This window comes from Ahaetulla prasina, chromosome 1, assembly GCF_028640845.1.
Source record: "Ahaetulla prasina isolate Xishuangbanna chromosome 1, ASM2864084v1, whole genome shotgun sequence".
NCBI classification, from domain to species: Eukaryota; Metazoa; Chordata; class Lepidosauria; order Squamata; family Colubridae; genus Ahaetulla; species Ahaetulla prasina.
The window spans coordinates 19,937,011-19,955,386 of record NC_080539.1 but is presented as its reverse complement, the minus strand read 5'-3'; the positions used below and the strand labels follow the sequence as shown (position 1 = coordinate 19,955,386).

At 41.4% G+C, this 18,376-nt stretch overlaps 1 protein-coding gene across 12 annotated transcripts in view; it reads left to right on the top strand.

Moving 5' to 3' along the window:
• GTF2I (general transcription factor IIi) overlaps positions 1-18,376 on the top strand; it is an 81,126-nt gene that overhangs the window by 52,210 nt on the left and 10,540 nt on the right. For all 12 annotated transcript variants that reach the window (XM_058164311.1, XM_058164308.1, XM_058164304.1 and 9 more), the window contains 8 exons: positions 266-324; positions 2,860-2,931; positions 6,203-6,386; positions 7,041-7,099; positions 8,399-8,500; positions 9,508-9,606; positions 9,989-10,054; positions 11,037-11,220. In XM_058164311.1, coding sequence (XP_058020294.1) covers positions 266-324; positions 2,860-2,931; positions 6,203-6,386; positions 7,041-7,099; positions 8,399-8,500; positions 9,508-9,606; positions 9,989-10,054; positions 11,037-11,220 — 825 coding nt within the window. The remainder of the gene's footprint in view (positions 1-265; positions 325-2,859; positions 2,932-6,202; positions 6,387-7,040; positions 7,100-8,398; positions 8,501-9,507; positions 9,607-9,988; positions 10,055-11,036; positions 11,221-18,376) is intronic.

Genomic DNA, 18,376 nt, shown 5'->3' with positions numbered 1-18,376 from the left:
AAACCAGTCTATGAATTGTAACATTGTAAGATTATAAAACAATTTTTTGTGTAGTCTTAATGATGTGTAAAACAAATAGGATTCATATGTTTTAAATGCATCTAAAATTAATGAGTAGACTCTGTCCTACTTTGCATTTTGAGCTGCTATAACGTAATGGAGTAGTTTCAAAATAATTTTCATAATATATAATTCAGAAAGGAGACCCTAAATACTTGAAGGATAAGTACCATAGAATCATTGTCTATATTTTTTTAAATTCTAGGCCAGAATTACTCACAATCACTTCCACAGAAGTTACTCAACCAAGAACAAACATGCCAGGTAAGATAAGTGTTTCTTAAGATGATAGGAACACCTTTCCCCCCTTCAGATAGAGGTGCCTTTCTTTGTTTTTCTTCCCATTTTACATCTAAAAATTGAGTATGGAACTTCAGTTCTTTTCTTTCTGAGATAGCTTGATAGTCTCCTTTGTTTTTACTTACCTACTGTGATTTTAAAGACAAAGGTTTGATAATGCTTACCATATAAAATTTGGGATCTTCCAAATATTACAAATTCCCAATATTCCTTATCATTGGTCATGCCAGCTGGGGGCTACTTTGACTTAAAATTAAGTGAGATCTAGCGAGCCATAGGTTCCCCTCCTCTACCATAGCTTCTTCATCTCTGACTCATTATTCTTGTAATTGGAAGCATGTTACTAACTGGTTTCTGACTCTGTCTAGCACATTTATCATGGTGGGGAAATGAAACCAGGAATAAACTGAGTAGTAACCTCTTATGGGCTGAGGTGACAGTTGCTCTCATTTTACTCTTCAACTTAAAAAGACATGGTCTTATGCAAATTCTAAGACAGGTTATTAATTATTTTTGATAGAATTTGAGAACTAGCTTTACTAATTACAGTCTAGATTTTTAAAAGGAACAATTGATTCAATTAGCAATAGGAAATATTAAAATGTTTTGCCTAAGTAAATTTAATCCAGTTTAAAATGGTTATAAACTTACAGATGATCTTTCATTAGTCAATACTTTTTTATCATATAAACAAAGTTAGATGATTGACTATTTTAGGGTTCTAAATCTGTATTTTGAAGTTGAGCAAGTAAATGATACAATTGCATTGTCTCTTGTTGCAGCTAAAGATGAGATCTAAACACATATGAATAGTTTAGCTTTGCTGAAAATATTGGACCCATCCTGATAAAGTTAAATCAATCCAGATATGTTGCTGCATCTGTAGGATTAATTATAGTAGTGACCAAAATTGTGGAAACCTTTTGGGAAAAGTGTATTTTTGAGGTTTGATGGCTAATTACACCACTTTTTTGGAGTAGTACCATAAAATTATATATCAATGGAAAGATAATTTAATCAAGAATGTACAGTTTGTTCAATTAACTGTATTCTATGAAAAGTTATAGCCAAATAACCAGAAAAAGGAAGCACAACTTGCGTAGGTTGATATCAGATAGCTTTCCTTCACCTGAGTGTAGCCAATGAGCATGAGTATTTAGAGAGCCAATCAGATGTCATCATTTTTGGGCAATGAGCCAATAAGATCACAGTAGGATTCATTTATTTATTTTTTTGTTTGTTTACATTTATATCCCGCCCTTCTTCGAAGACTCAGGGCGGCTTACAGTGTATAAGGCAATAGTCTCATTCTATTTGTATATTTTTACAAAGTCAACTTATTGCCCCCCCAACAATCTGGGTCCTCATTTTACCTACCTTATAAAGGATGGAAGGCTGAGTCAACCTTGGGCCGGGCTTGAACCTGCAGTAATTGCAGGCTACTGTGTTCTAATAACAGGCTCTAACAGCCTGAGCTATTCCGGCCCTTATTGATGTCATGTATTGAAGTTGAGAGGACATTTGTCAGTGTGTTATGTGATTGCTATCAAATTGATTGGTGTTTTTTGTGTTCTTTCATTTAGTGAGCTTGTAAAACGTAATAAAATTAAAGTAATGGTGCAAAGAGTTAACTGGTCACCCAGAAAGTGATGTAAAATAGTATTATTAAGTGAACAAGGCTACAGTTATAAAAAAATTAGAAGAAAAATTGGTGGAAACTTAACCAAAGTTTTAAGTTCTAAGTTTTTGAAGAGGTATAAGGAGACTCAGTCACTACAAAACCACACTGGAAAAGGCAGGAAAAGGTGCACAACAGCAAGTGATGATAGAAGAATTAAGAGACTGTGCCTACGTGACAGAAGAAAATCATCTGGGTGTATACAAGATGAAATGGCGCAATGCAGTGTGAAGTTGAGTGCAAGGACTGTTCGCCGCAGACTGCAGGAATTTGGCCTAAAATTCTTTTGTAGAATTCCACGAAAAAAAGCCACTTTTATCTCCCAAACAAAGGTTGAAAAGCATTACATTCTTGATTAAATTATCTTTCCATTGATATATAATTTTATGGTACTATTCCAAAAAAATGTGGTGGTATTAGCCATCAAACCTCAAAAATACACTTTTCCAAAAAGGTTTCCACAATTTTGGCCACTACTGTAGATGGCATGCCAAGGAATGATTGGGTCTAATCATAACTTAGACCTTAGCCTGAATTTTCAAGCACAGGTATTATTGCTTTTTGTTCTTTGAAACAACACCATCATCTAAAAATCGATTATAAATCACAATACTCCAAATCTAATGTGAATGACTGCCTGACCCAAGATAATTATAGATGGGAAAATAATATTTATGAGACAATAAGATCTAATAATCAGTAAATGACATATTTTTTTGTAACTAAACTTTGATGGAAATAGAATGTACATTTATTAAATATTATTGTATCTTATTATTAAAGTGCAATCTATATTTTTTGTATTTTTATTTTAATTCCAGTCAAAGAAGATTGGAATGTCAGAATCACAAAATTGAGGAAACAAGTAGAAGAAATATTTAATATGAAATTTGGTAGGTGAAACATGGTTTGTTTGCTAGGTAGTACTGATGTTTCAAGTAAACATACAGAATAAACTATAAACTGTATTCATAATTCTTGTGCTCTGATTAATTGCTTGTTTTTGGAAAGGGCGTGAGTGAAACTGCACATGCCAAAGTTTCTAGAACTCCTATAAAATAATGTTAATGGATTATTTAATAAGAAATGTAATATATAAAGAGTACTGCATATTGCTGTATCTCCAGAAGAATTTTATTTATTTTATTTTATTTTATTTTGTCATAACAATATAGACAAGCATAACACAAAAGATTATATAATATATAAACATATATATGAGGAGAAGCAAGGTAGTATAAGTATATATATGTATGTATGTATGTATGTATGTATGTGTGTAGGTCTTTGGTTATTCGGGTTTTCTCCCGCATAAAATTGGAAGTGTCTAGGCGACGTTTCGACGAAGTCTCATTCGTCATCTTCAGGCTTCAGCTTCGTGCTTCTGGGAGCAATGTGTGATTGCAGCTGTTTCTTCCTTTTTAACTGCTAGTGGGGATTTGAACTGATTGGGTGGGAGCTTGGCTGTGCTCTGATTGGATGGGTTTTTTTGTGTGCTCTGATTGGCTGGGGGTGTGTCCTGTTTGGGTGGGGGCTTGGTTGTGCTCATATTAATGTGAGTTGCAGGGGGATTTGAGCTGGTGAGTTGCATTGCTGTTGTTTGGCTTCGTGTTTGTGGCCGTGCTACATCTTCATAGTGGGTGTCTGTCTGCTGTATGTATGGATTGGAGGGGTTTGAAATGGCTAATGTTGCAGCTGCGGTCTGGCTTCTGGTCCTTGGTCATGCTTCCTGATCAGTGTGGGTTTGGGTCTGCTTTCTGGGTGGATGTGTGGTGGTGACATCCTGTGTGGACCTCATGAGTGTGGGTCTGGTGTCATTCCTCGTGTTAGGGACTCGTTTGCCAATAAGGCGGGTTTCAAATGGCTGGTAGGCGGAGGTATCATCTCGTTTGTTCATGCTGTGTGGGCGTTTTCTATCTCGATGGCTTCTCTGATTATTCTATTGTTAAAGTGTTCAGTTTTGGCGATAGTTCTGGTCTTTTTAAAGTCAATATCGTGTCCTGTGGCTTTAAGGTGTTGGACCAGGGAAGAAGTTGGTTCCTCTTTTTTGACTGAGTTCTTGTGTTCTTCAATGCGTGCACTTATTCTTCTGTTGGTTTGTCCAATGTATGTGGTGGGGCAGGCGGTGCATGGGATTTCATATACTCCTTGATTTTCTAACTCAATTTTGTCTTTGGGGTTTCTTAGGATGGTGGATATTTTTGGTTTGTGCAGAATGCTGTCTTGATGTTATGTTTGTGGAGGATCTTGCTGATTCTGTCTGTGGTGCCTTTTATATATGGGAGGAGGGCTGTGCCGTTTTCTTGTTCTCTGTCTTGGGTTTTAGTGGGGGGTTCTTTTTGGATTAGTTTGGTAATCTTATTTCTCTGGAATCCATTGGATGTTAGTACATTTGTGAGAGTGTGTAGTTCGGTTTTTAGGTGTTGTTCGTCAGCTAAGCGTTTTGTTCTAGAGATGAGTGTCTTGGCTACGGAGTTGATCTGTGCTGGGTGGTGGTGTGAGAGTGCGTGCAGATAGCGGTTTGTGTGTGTTTTCTTCTGGTAGATGGTGTGTCCTAGGGAGCCATTGGGTTTCCTGTAGACTAAGACATCTAGGAAAGGAAGTTGGTTGTTTAATTCTGTTAACAACCAACAACAACAAAACGCTTATACCCGAATAACCAAAGGCCTACATACAAGCTCCTGCGAAAACCTCAAAAAACAAATATAAATAAATATATGTATGTATGTATGTATGTATGTATGAAGAAACAATAGGACATGTGGTGAAGTCAACAGTGGATAGATTTTGAATAAAGCTTTTGGGGTTATGAGAAGAGACCACAGAGTCAGGTAATGCATTCCAAGCATAGATAATTCTGTTACAGAAATCGTGTTTTCTGCAATCTAAACTGGAGCGGTTGACATTAAGTTTAAATCTGTTAGTAGCTCTTGTGTTATTGTAGTTGAAACTGAAGTAGTCATTGGCAGAAAGGACATTACAACGGATGATTCTATGAGCTAAACCCAGGTCCTGTCGAAGGCGACAAAGTTTTGTGATGCCTTGCCTTGATCTTTTTTTGGATATAGATCACCATTAATCCCAGCAGACTTTTGAATAGCTTGATTTGATTTTCACATGAAAAAAAGTGGGAAAAGTCAGCAAATAATTGTTTTTATTCAGGGAGATACAAATAGAGTGGTATAAGTGCTTCAAATCCACTTGGAGAACTATGTCTTTATACCATTCTTACTCTCTGATGCAGTGGCAAGGAAATTAGTCATGCTAGCAGAGAAGGAGATTGATTCATAATTGAGTTGTCTTGCCATGCTAAAATGAAACTTATTTTGGATTAATGTCTGTGTAAGACATTCTGAAAAGACACTCTTGGGATTGGAATTGTCATTCCTGCTTTAAAAGGATGTGTAAGGCCTAACCTCTCCCTACTTCAAGAAAGTATAGACACCTGAAAACTTTGTCCTTCAAAAGGAACCTTTTATTGAAAAGAGATAAAAGCAAGTCAGAATTCAAAGCAGGCTCTGAGGTCCCTCAGGGCATGCAACTAGGATAAAGGAAATTAGGAACCCCTCCCAACAGTCCGATGTGGATTCCACCAATCCGTAGGTGTGAAGATGTTATTGTACTAGCCTCTCTGAGAAACAGATAAGAAGAGTTTCTCAGGGCCATTTTCCGGAGTTGTAATCCACATGGCCCTCCTTCCCCTTGCATTCCCCAAGAGGTGAGAATTTTCCAGGTATTGGAGGCGCCAGGCAACGGTTATAAATCAGGTGAAAGGTTATAGAAAAAGACAAGGCAAGAAATAGGATACCTAAGATACATAGAAAGGAAAAAGAACTAAATGTATCAAATCCACACACCCCCTTTTTCCACCGAAGAATGGCAGATACACGGATCTGACAGGATGACTGACCAGAACATATTTTTTTATTGAGAGGTTCAGCAAAGTTTTTAAAAAGTCCTTTCTTTTGACTAAAGGAAAGTTTAGTGTTTTCAAGGTTTTGTACACTTGGAATGGTATCACCAATACAATAACAAACAAAAACCTGAACAGTAGCCTTAGAAAGATTGAGTAAATATCTCTGCCTTTGGTGGGTGAGTTTTATCTCTGAACGCCATTTCTGTGACAGGAGTTTGATCCAAATCAAGTTCTTGCCTCCTTTGCAGCACAAGCTCTGGGTCTCAGTGAAGCAGTGAAAGTACCTTATCCTGTCTTTGAGTCAAATCCTGATCATCTATATGTAGAAGGTTTGCCTGAAGGGATCCCCTTTCGAAGCCCAACCTGGTTTGGAATCCCACGCCTGGAAAGAATTGTGCGGGGCAGTGGAAAAATTAAATTCATTGTAAAGAAGTACGTGGATAGTTAACGTTTTAATGAGTTTGTTATTTGGTATTATTTCTTGGATTTCATTTTTATTGTGCTGTCTCTGGTAGGTTTCTTAATTTAACAAGACATCCGTTTAATTGTGATCTTAGTCCATGTTATCGGTAGAGATAGTTAGTATGATTTTTAAATGGTTTGCTGAATCTTTGAGGCTAAGACACTTGGGACATTTAAAACTTGCATTTTGAATGAGGCGCAGATAGTCTTTAGAAAGCTTTCCCATTAGCACAACAGATGCCAAAAGCGCTTTTGATTATCAATTATTCATTTCAAATGTGTGAATAGGATTGAAGAACATAATACAATCATAATGCGATCAAGATTAACAATGGTTATGTTCTAATTTTACCAATTAGAATTAGACGAATTCTCAATTCTCTGGCTCTGCTGGGGCACTGTGTACATTTCTGCTATTTAAAATGGGTACAATTTGAGGTGATGTTTATGAAGTGTTGACTAATTGCTTCTTAAACCTAACAAAAGAGATCATTTCTTTTTAGTCCATTTTCCTTGCAAAATGTCCTCAAACATTATTCCCTACAGTAACCCCATAGACAGATAACCTATGTAACTTGAGTGACTGTGAGAATGCTTTAGTAAAAATAAACACTCTGATTTTAGGCCAGAGCTTGTTACCTCATACTTGCCTCCAGAATTGGCTTCTAAAGTGAACACTTCAGGTAAGCGATTGAGAAGCTGAAATACTGCAAAATGGAAAAATCTGGTGTTAAAAGAGGATATATGCATTTTAAAAATAAATGCAAAGAAAGGCTTTCATTCTCTTAATAGATTGCATCATACATTGGACTTTTGAAAGCAGTACTGCTGAAATCTGTGGTGGCTGTTGAATCATATGTATTCTCTTTCCTACATAGTTTCCTATTTAAATTTTGATTTTGGGTTAGCACTGATTTGATGATGTTACCTAATTTCGCAATGAAACATTTGCAAGAAAACAACCAAGCTTGGAGAGAATCAAGAACCCCTCTGTTTTGTATGAGTACTACTTCTTTCTGTGGGTTTGGGATACTGGTTAATTAAGATGCACCCATTGAGGGACGCTCCATGGAAGAAATGTTTTCCAAAATGTGCCCCTCTTGTTCTAGTACAGGGGTGTCAAACACAAGGCATGCGGGCCAGATCCGGCCTGCAGTGTGGTTGGAACTGGCCGTCCTGGAAAATGTAAGGTGCCAACCTGCATGGCTTCGGCTTGGTCTACCCAATGCGAAGAGAAAATGTCGGGCCAGCATGACTTCAGCTTGGTCTACCCAATGCGAAGAGGAAACATTGGACCAGTGTGTTTTCAGCCTGGTCTACCTAATGCGAAGAGGAAACATGCCAGCAGTTTGGGGAGTGACGTCAAACTGGCCGTGCCCACCCAGTCAGCCATGCCCACCTGGCCCCTGAGATCAACCATAACCCTGATGCGGCCCTCAATGAAATTGAGTTTGACACCCTTGTTCTAGTAGAAAGATCATTGGAATAAGATGAGCATGTTTTTTTCTATGAAAACAACCCAAATACAAAAGCTTATCAGGTTTTAGATGCTTGTATAACAGATGGGAGTTTTAGCTTTGTTAGGAACGAACGTTTTGCTTCATCAACATTTAGTGGCAAAATATAATTGGTTGTAGAAATAAAAAACAAGTTACTTCTTTTTTCCCCCAGTAGACTTAAAGAATCTTATTTTATTTAAGGCCCCCTTGATTAATGTTTTGCTTACATTCATCTCACTGCTATATCTGTCTACGTGCCCCTTGTCTAGGTCATCATAAAATGTAGCTTAATGGTAAACTCTTTGTTAGAAAGGACAAAAGCCATTTAGTTTTATACTGTGCAAAAAGAGGAATGTTTCTCCACCTATTAAATCTGCTGGCAGAAATGTAATATATTCATATTTTATTAATGATGCTAAACAGTTTTCATATATAGCTGCCTAAATCATGCAAAAACTAATGGTTTTTAATGTATACAAATAGTAAACGTCCCTGTAGGATCTCAGAGTCCCAGCAGCTCAAACTCTACACAAAGTCCTGTAAGCAACTCTAAAGTTCCAGAGATTGAAGTTACTGTAGATGAAGGTATGGATTTCGCCCAATTATTTCCCCTTAGTGATAACTGTTTGGGATTATGTAGGAAATAAGTCCACTTGGAAATTTTTATCAGAACACAGCTCAAAGTAGCCTGGGTGTTTTGTTGAAACTTTGAAAAAAAATATCATTCTTTGAACCAGTGTTCTGTGATGATCCTGGAGAATTTGAAACGATCCATTTCAAGTCTGAAACTTCAGATTTTAACTATCAAACATTCTGAATATTGCTGCTTAAAACAAATAATTTTGTTTCAACCTGGACTCAGAATTCATATAATGCATGTTCTTTACTATAAATTTTGAAAACCAAAAGCTTGCTAGAAGATTGACATGTTTTCTCTTCTCTTGGAGAGCAGTTTCCAAATCTTGCTGATTCTTACCCTATCAAGAGAGTTTTCTAGTTAGTTCTTAATTTCCCCATATGTAGATTGGAATAGTGGCTTACTGAAATATTTTTAAACTGGGAATTGTATTTCTGGATCCTTGGGTAGTGACCTTTGGAGAAAGCCTTAAGATAAGTTAAGCAACCAAAACAGGTATTTTCTTTTCCCATGCAATCAGTCAGCTTGCATGAACAAAGCAGTTGATGGGGCATTGCAGCCTTAAAAGGAATTATTTAGATAGGTGTCTGTTTTTGCTTTTTAAATATATGCCGTATTATTCCATTGCAACTACTGTGAGAATAGTTTAGGGTAGATTGCTTCTTTTTTTTTTTGTTTACATTTATACCCCGCCCTTCTCCGAAGACTCAGGGCGGCTTACAGTGTATAAGGCAATAGTCTCATTCTATTTGTATATTTTTACAAAGTCAACTTATTGCCCCCCCAACAATCTGGGTCCTCATTTTACCTACCTTATAAAGGATGGAAGGCTGAGTCAACCTTGTGGTGTGTCTTTTACATTCTCAGATGATATTTAGGATATGCACCATGAAATTGAAACTTAAAGCTAGTTCTAAAATGGAATGTATTTGTTATGTTTCAAAATACTGTATAGGTCCCGCTAATAGGGTATCAACCTCAGATGCTAGAACTAATCCTCAAACCAATGGATCCAATACAGGCTTTAAGCCAAGAGGAAGAGAGTTTTCTTTTGGTAAGTTCATAAGGAAATTTTCTTTTATGTTAAATTAAGCTTCTTAATTTTATTAGAATTGGTAATTAGAAGATGGGATATTTACATGTCTACTAGGTTGTGCATTAATGCATTCTATATATCTTCAGCTATCCATTCTGGTTTGCACTCAGTAAATTAGATGTTGGTTGTTTCTTGGTAGTAAAAAACCTTTGACATTTCAAGGTTTGTAGCCAAAATGTTAAAGCAATAAAGGAACAACGTTAATAAAAAGTGTAATTTTATTGTATATTATATGTTGTGGAATCTATCAGAAACTTGTTCTGAAGAAATCCATCTGAGTGGTTAGGGAAATAAAAATATAATAGGATTGAATGAAATAATTTCCCTTATATTTTGACAGAGGCCTGGAATGCCAAAATTACTGATTTGAAACAGAAAGTTGAAAATCTTTTTAATGAAAAATGTGGTAAGTGCTTTTTATCTTATTAAATATAATATGCTTATCACTTTAGAAAATTTTAGGAAAATAACTAAATTCAGTAAGTCATCTACTATGTATGTAATTGAATTCCCATTTTCTGAAATGTTTGGCTGAATAAAATGGACTTAATGATGTAGAAAATAAAATTGAACAAGCTCCAAATGTTCCTGTGGAAGGAGTTCTCTATTGCTAAGAATGCTCTGTCTCTTACTCCATCTAGTCTAACCACACAATGGTTAAATACATTCATAATTCTGCAGCCTGATTCTCAAAGAATTAAATCTGTATTTGGTTAAGGTCACTTCACATTGCAGATAACTCTCATTAGATAATACTCATTTCGTTCCACTTATATTTAATACTTAAAACATTACTTTTTCAAAATCTTATTTGCTTAAATAAATAGAAGAAAAAAAGAAAAATGATCAGAAAAAGAAAAGAAAAGGGACAAAAGACCAAATATACTTAAATGGCTCAGTCTTGAAACGGAGCCCATACACTGCAGCATGCATGCAGAAACACTACAACAGTTTGTGTTATAGCCTTTAAAGCTTCCTAACTTTAGTGTGATATAAGGGTCCACTGACTATAACCCATACAGAAGATTAATTCCTTAAAACAGCCTAACATTACCAATCTTCTGAAATTAAAAAAAAGACATTTTAATTCCAAGAATGCCTATTGCTATAATTTTGTCTAATTTCAAAATTATAGCTACTGTTTTAAAAAGTAAATATATTTTGCCTATGTGCAGTGTGCCTATCTTGAGATTGGAATAGAACTACTTCATGGTGGATGAATCATATCTTTAATTCAAGCATTATTATCCTGCTCTTAGCTCAAACAATTCTGAAATTGCTTCATGAAACATTCCTGGATTCACCCATTTTGGCTCCAACCTACCAAACAGACGTGAAAAGCCTATTAAATGAAAAACAAATCACTCACACATATTATTTTATTCTAGGGGAAGCTCTTGGACTGACAGAACCTGTTAAAGTTCCTTTTGCGCTTTTTGAATCTTATCCTGAAGATTTTTACGTTGAAGGCCTTCCTGAGGGAGTGCCATTCCGTCGCCCATCCACTTTTGGCATTCCAAGATTGGAAAAAATCCTCCGAAACAAAGCTAAGATAAAATTTATCATTAAAAAGTAAGCCATATGTAATAAATACCACATGAGTTGCCTTTTCTACAAAAGTTAAATGAAGATGGGATTCAGATTAGTCAATTACAGGATTACTTAAAGAGTTGTGTTTTAATATATGAAGGGTTGAAGCTTAGGCCTTCCTAAGAGAGCAGAACTGTCCAAATAATCAAGTAACATTGAATCATACTCCTCAAAAGAAGAAATGATTCAATTTTGCAAGTATGTCAACATTTACTTCCTTATTTTTTATTAGAAATAGTTGGCAGACTTACCTTTTGAAACATTGGAAAATAACTTTATCACTGTCCAGACTATACAAATGTAAGAAAACTGGATTATAGAATATGTCAAAATTCCTCTTAATGTGTGGCTATCTATTTGTGACAATAGATCAGCTGAACATAAATGGTAGTTTGAATAAATTCCATTTTCATTTATAACTTCCCAAACAAGGTACAGGTTCTGCTATATGAACTTCCCAAGTAAACTAGTAAAATAAAGAGACTTTAATTATTTTGATTTTTCTATAAATGAATGCAGAATTATTCAAATTAATTAAATTCAGGAAGCTAAATATAATATCATTAAAAGAGCCATGGTGGTTAGATATCTGCCAGCAGTTTGATTCTCACCGGCTCAAGGTTGACTCAGCCTTCCAGCCTTCGGTAAAAGATCAGTAAAATGAGGAGCCAGATTGTTGGGGTCAATATGCTGACGCTGCATACAGGTTAGAGAGAGCTGTAAAGTGGTATATAAATCTAAGTTCTATATTGCTATATTAATGATTTTTCTCCAGTTAATACATGCTGTATATAACTAGCAATATAGTAAATTGACTGAGTGGCGTGATCACCTGCTACTGGAAGGTTGAGAGTTCAATTTTAGGTAGCAGCAAACATTTCTCTCCTAGGACACAAAGAAGAAAAATATCTACTTTGAACTCTATGTGGCATCCAACCAGTAAATGCTCAGCTCCAACCAGTTGCCCCGGCTCTACTCCGATTTAAGGAATTGCAGGGTTGTAAAAAGGGAGGACAGTAAATTGATTGCAGGCTGCAAATTGAGAGTCACGTTACTGATATTATAATCTGTTGGATGCTGATGGCGATTAGAACCATCATTCTTGCAACCAATTAAATATTCTGAAATTTCCCTGAGATTTTGTTTCCAGGCCTGGGGTTAGCATGTTTGAGGAGCCCCTGTCAATTGTTTTTCCTGGATATTATTTATGTGGCTTTGTCTAGGCAATCATGGTCCTTTTATATTATGTATTCTTTCAAATTTCTGTAAGCCACCTGGAGTCTTCTGAGAGTTAGGGGGGCTCAAAATCCAAAATAATAATAATAATAAAATCCCCTTCCTCCTCCTCCTCCTCCTCCTCCTCCTCCTGAAAGAATTCACAGAAGGATTTTGAAAATTAAGCTATAGTTACCTTAGATTCATAGGACGTCCATCTTCACTCCAGTCTCATGTTTCTCCAGCAGGGCGGGACCAGCAGCCAGGCATGGGGAGTGACTCGGTCTGTATCCAATGGGATCGAGTCTGCTAGTTGAAAAGCACCTCCTCCTCCTGGTGCCTTCCAGCTTTCAGACTCGATCTGATTGGGAACAGACGCACTTCGGAGCTGCTTCCCTTTGAATTCTTCCCAAAGTAAGCTTTTCTTAAGTAATTAGGAGGGCGATTCAGCCCTATTTATTCCTTCCCAGCTGCTGGTATAGGGGTTGAGGCTCCCATTGTAGGTGAGCTCTCCCCCTCCCCAGCGAGAAAGGGCGATTCAGCCCGATACCGCTGGGGACAGCATAAGAAGCTGCTGGAAGAACGGGGAGGCTGTTAGGCCTCAATTACGCCTCCCCGTGGCTGGCAAATTCGGCGGCTGCCGAATTTAAAACACAGCCGCGTGGCGGCTTTAATTAATATTAAGTTTGGGCGCTCCCGGGTGCTTCCCGATCGCCTCGGCCTTCCCCCAAAAGGGTCTTGGGCCGCCAGCCTGCCCTTACCTGAGCTCTGGGCGTCTTTAATCAGGCCATTGATGGGCCTATTTTCCAGTCACGGATCTTCGTGGGCGCTCGGGCTTCATTCCCGATCGCTTGGTGACTCAGCAGGGCCTCTGCATCGATCTTCGACTGGCTCTCCGGCCACTCACTGAGGCCTTCAGTCTGTGAGTATGATTACCCTTTTAGCCACCTCCGGTTTTACTAGCCACGTGGCAAAAATACCTAGTAGGCCCTAGAGAATGGAAAAATTTCCCCACTGAATTTTTATTTAAATGGTAATTTAATTATAATTTGTCCTAGGTCATTTCTGTAATAGGCCTTGGCTTGGGCCTCTAAAGGCTCATAGGCCTCGCATCCAGGCCTTGTCCACGTGGGGTTTGAGGCCTAACTATCGGTTAGGCCTTTCAAGATGGCCGCCGTTCCTCCAGTCCGGCCTAGTAAAAGGAAGCAACATCAGACCAGTCCAAGCCCAGGGCCTAGTGCTTCGAGCTCTCATGCACCCACAAGGTCAGAGACACTTCAATCCTCCATTTCTAAGCCCCAAAAGGCTATTTCTAAGACTTCTGAAAAGAAGGCCCTACAACGCCAGAAGGCTATGGATAGGGCCATTGCTAGGGCAGTGAGGGAATCTGCTGATACTATACAGGAACAGCAATCCACCTCCTTACCAGTTCAGCCTCCTGTGCAGTCTCCTGGGGCTCCATTAACTTTATCTCCTGATATATCTGTAGACTCATCCCAACCTCTGCCCAATTCTGATTTATTCTGTCCTATTTCTGTATCTGAAATGGAGGTTTTACCTGCAGCCCGCCAGTACTTGAGTCAGCAGAGGTTCCTTCTAGTGCCACTATTCCAATGGGGCCTGTGAGTCACCAGGCAGTTGCCCCAGTGGCTAATGACCCTGCAGTTATGGCAGAAATGATTGCAGCTGCTGTTCAGAGGGGTATTACTGCTTCCAGGCAGACAAGAACCCATTCATGGGTTTCAGAATATGTAGCATCCCAAACTAGTCACGATTTGGTGCAGGACTACTCCACACCTCAAGCTGAAGATTTCCAGGCTCATTCTCCATCTCGGGCCTCACTGGGGGATGAAGGGGACCTTAGGGATGAGAACCTCTCTGAGGATGAGGATTTGGTTCCAGACCAACCCTCCTTTGTGGGTCTCTTCAACCCACAATTATTTGATCTTTGCTACACAAGGCCAAGGTCACTACCGGCTGGGAGTGGCCCGACCGCCCCAATTCCCACCTCAGAGACCACTGATCCACCCATGGACTTGTTTTCAGTTCCGTGGTCGAGTCAGAAGAGGTGCCTGCCCCCAAGCTCTTTGTGGAAGTAGTCGATAGGCAATGGAACACTCCTATAACTGGTCCTAATCCTAATGCCTTGGACCGTCGCTTGTATAATTTGGAACCTAACTTCCTTAAATTACTGCAAATCCCCACAGTTGATGCCCCAGTAGTTGCATTAGCAGGGCCATCTGTGGTCACAGGTCCTCCAGAGGAAACCCTTCGCCCGGAAGACAAGCGGGCCGAACAAACCCTGATTAAGAGTCATCAGGCGGCTGCCTGGGCCGTTAGGGCCTCTTCCTCGGCCTCTTTCTTTAATAGGCGGCCCTTTTATGGTTAAAACAGTTGCGGGACCGTTTACCAGTCACTGACTCCCGGTCACATCAGGACTTAAACAAGATTATAGCTGCCATCGAATACTCAGCCGATGCCACCCTGAATGCTTCTCGATTTGCTGCCAAATCGATTGGTTCCACAGTATCCTCACGCCTTCTCTGGCTTAGGCGTTGGCAAGCCGACGCCAAAAACAAATGGAGGTTGGCCTCAGCCCCTTATTCGGGGACCTCACTCTTTGGAGCAGCCTTGGATCCTTTACTTATAGAGACCAAGGACAAGCGCAAAATCCTTCCAAGCATGTCCCGCCGTTCAGACTCCAGACCAACCCCATATTTTCGTCCCTTCAGAGCGGCTGATTCTAACTTTGGAAACTCCAGAACCCAAAGACCCTTCTCCCCCAGACAGGGTAGACAGGATAGGCAGGATAGACAGGCAGGTCAAGGTCAGAGGGGTTCCTTCAAGCGGCCCTTCGGGGAGAGGTCGCCCATTCAGACGCTCACGTTGACTGCTTGCCCGTCCCTCCCATTGGGGCAGACTGGCGCTCTTCGCCAGCCAATGGGAGGAGTCCACCTCGGACTCCTGGGTCAGGGAGACAATCAGGTTCGGTCTATCCCTGGAATTCCTCTCCACCCCCCCGGGCCATTTCGTCAGGTGCCCGTTATCTTGCAAAACGGCTGCTCGTGGCATCGGCCATAAAACATCTTCTCTCAATTCAGGCCATCCAAACGGTGCCACGAGATCAGCACGGTCGGGGGTTTTACTCCCGACTGTTCATAGTTCCAAAGCCCTCGGGGGGATGGAGAGCAATCCTCGACCTGAAGGCTCTGAACCGCCACATAGTCTACAGGCGGTTCAAGATGCAGTCACTCCAGTCCATCTTGGAGAGCATCAGGGAGGGGGACTTCCTCACGTCAGTAGACCTGACGGAGGCATACTTACACGTCCCTATCCTTCCGGCTCACAGACGATTCCTCCGCTTCTGCCACGGGGGTCTCCATTACCAATATTGTGCCCTTCCATTCGGGCTCTCCTCGGCCCCCAGGGTCTTCTCAAAGCTAATGGCCGCTCTCACAGCGCATCTCCGGGCTATTCCAATCAGAATCCAGGCTTATCTGGACGATCTCCTTATTCAATCTCGATCAGAGACCCTGGCGGCAGCGGATTTGTCCACAACCATTCAGGTTCTAGAAGCCCACGGCTTCTCGATCAACAAGGCCAAAAGTCACTTACATCCTACGAATCGAATCCAACACTTAGGGGCCATCATAGACACGATAGAGGGCCGGGTCTATCTGTCACAGGAGCGTCTCACCAATTTACAGAATCTAGTCAGGGGGGTAACCAAGAGACGCCTTATTCCTTTAAAGACCCTTTCCCAACTCTTGGGGAAACTGGTCTCCTGCATCGGCATTGTACCTTGGGCTCGTCTCCACTGCAGGACACTGCAGTGGTTTCTACTCCTATCAAAAGGCACACACAGCTACGTCACCAATACTTGTCCAACTTCCACAACAAGTCAGACACTCTCTTTTATGGTGGATCTCCCAGCCCTGTCAAAGGGCAGAGAGTTCAGGAACTAACGCCTAATCTTGACAACAGATGCCAGTCTTCATGGCTGGGCGCCCATCTGGGATCAAACATGGCTCAGGGTCAGTGGCCCCCAAGGGACCTGACCCACAACATAAACTGGTTAGAACTCAGGGCCATTCATCTGGCCTTACTATCGTTCCAGGACATTGTTCTCAATCAAGACATTCTAGTATTAACGGACAATGTGGCGCAAAGGCTCATGTGAACCGCCTGGGGAACCCATTCTCAGCCTCTCTTGCAAGAGGCAGTGCAACTGGGTCTCTGGGCGGAGGCTCACCTGAGGTCCATACGGGCCTCTCATATATCAGGGGTGGCAAACACACAGGCCGACTGGCTCAGCCGAGTCTCAGTCGACCAGGGGGAGTGGCGACTGGATCCGGATATGTTCCTCGGGATCTCACTCCGCCGGGAACCCGCTGGTAGACCTCTTTGCCACTCGAGACAATCGTCAACTGGATCGGTTCTTCTCAAGGTACCCAGTCCAGGGGCGGAGGCATAGACGCCTGCGCAGCCCTTGGCCCCCCGGCCTCCTTTATGCCTTCCCTCCCATTCCGACAATACCCAAGGTTATCAGGAAGATGCTGAGGGAACAGGCGGAACTCATCTTGCTGGCTCCACACTGGCCTCGGCGCCCGTGGTTTGCGGACCTGGTGGCTCTCTCAGTGGCTCCCCCGTGGAAACTTCCTCAGACCAAGATCTCGCTCAGCCAAGGGCAGCTGACTCATCCGGACCCTCAGTGGTTCAAGCTGACCGCCTGGCGCTTGAGCGGAGCCTCCTGAGGAAGAGACATGTACCTGCCAACGTCGCCAACACCATCCAGGCGTCTCGTCGGAGTTCCACCATTCGCATCTACGGCTCGACGTGGCGCACCTTCTACACCTGGTGTTCAAGCAAGAACATAGACCCTACCAACGCTTCTACGATCACTATCCTGATCTTCCTTCAACACGGATTGGAACAAGGTTTGGCAGCGAACACGCTTCGACGACAGGTAGCTGCTCTCTCTTCTATTTTAACTTGCGGTGCTAAACGCTCCCTAGCCCACCGGCCCCTCATCCGTCAATTTCTGAGGGGAGCAACCAACCTTTGTCCTCCGGTAGTCCACAGGTATCCATCTTGGGACCTCACGAAGGTTCTAACATCCCTCACCAAGGGCCCCTTCGAACCTTTGCGGGAGTGTGGCCTGCAATATTTGACATATAAGGTGGCCTTTCTAGTAGCCATTACTTCAGCTCGCAGAATTTCTGAACTTGCTGCCCTTTCCACCAGGGCGGATCTCTGCGTTTTTCACTCAGATAGGGTGGTCCTCCGGCTAGATCCTACCTTCCTGCCTAAAGTTAACTCACTGTTCCATAGATCACAAGAGCTCATTCTTCCCGACTTTTCTCCAGATCCGGTACACCGGCTGGAAAGGTCCTGGCATACCCTAGATGTCCGGAGAGCCCTCCGTATTTATATCAAGCGTACCGCCTCTCTCAGGAGGACGGAGGCTCTCTTTGTGTCCTTTCAACCAACCACCATCGGCCTTAAGGTATCTTCCTCTACCATCGGTAGATGGCTTAAGGCATGCATTGCCAGAGCATATCAGATTCAGAATTCCTGTTCCAAGTCGCATCACTCGCATTCTACTAGAAGCGGCTACTCCAGCTGCGTGGGCCACTCAGGCTCCGTTAGAGGAAATCTGCAAAGCAGCCACATGGTCTTCTCCGAATCCATTCATACGCCATTACAAGATCGATTCCTATGCATCTGCTGATGCGGCGTTCGGCCGCAGGGTTCTCCAAAGGGTCCTAGAAGGGGTTCTAACCCGGACCGGGCGGATCCTCCCGATAGGACTTGCTTTGGTATGTCCCATGCCTGGCTGCTGGTCCCGCCTGCTGGAGAATGGACATTGGTCCTACCTGAATGTCCTTTCTCTGTTGGCGGGACCAGCAGCCAGCCCTCCTGA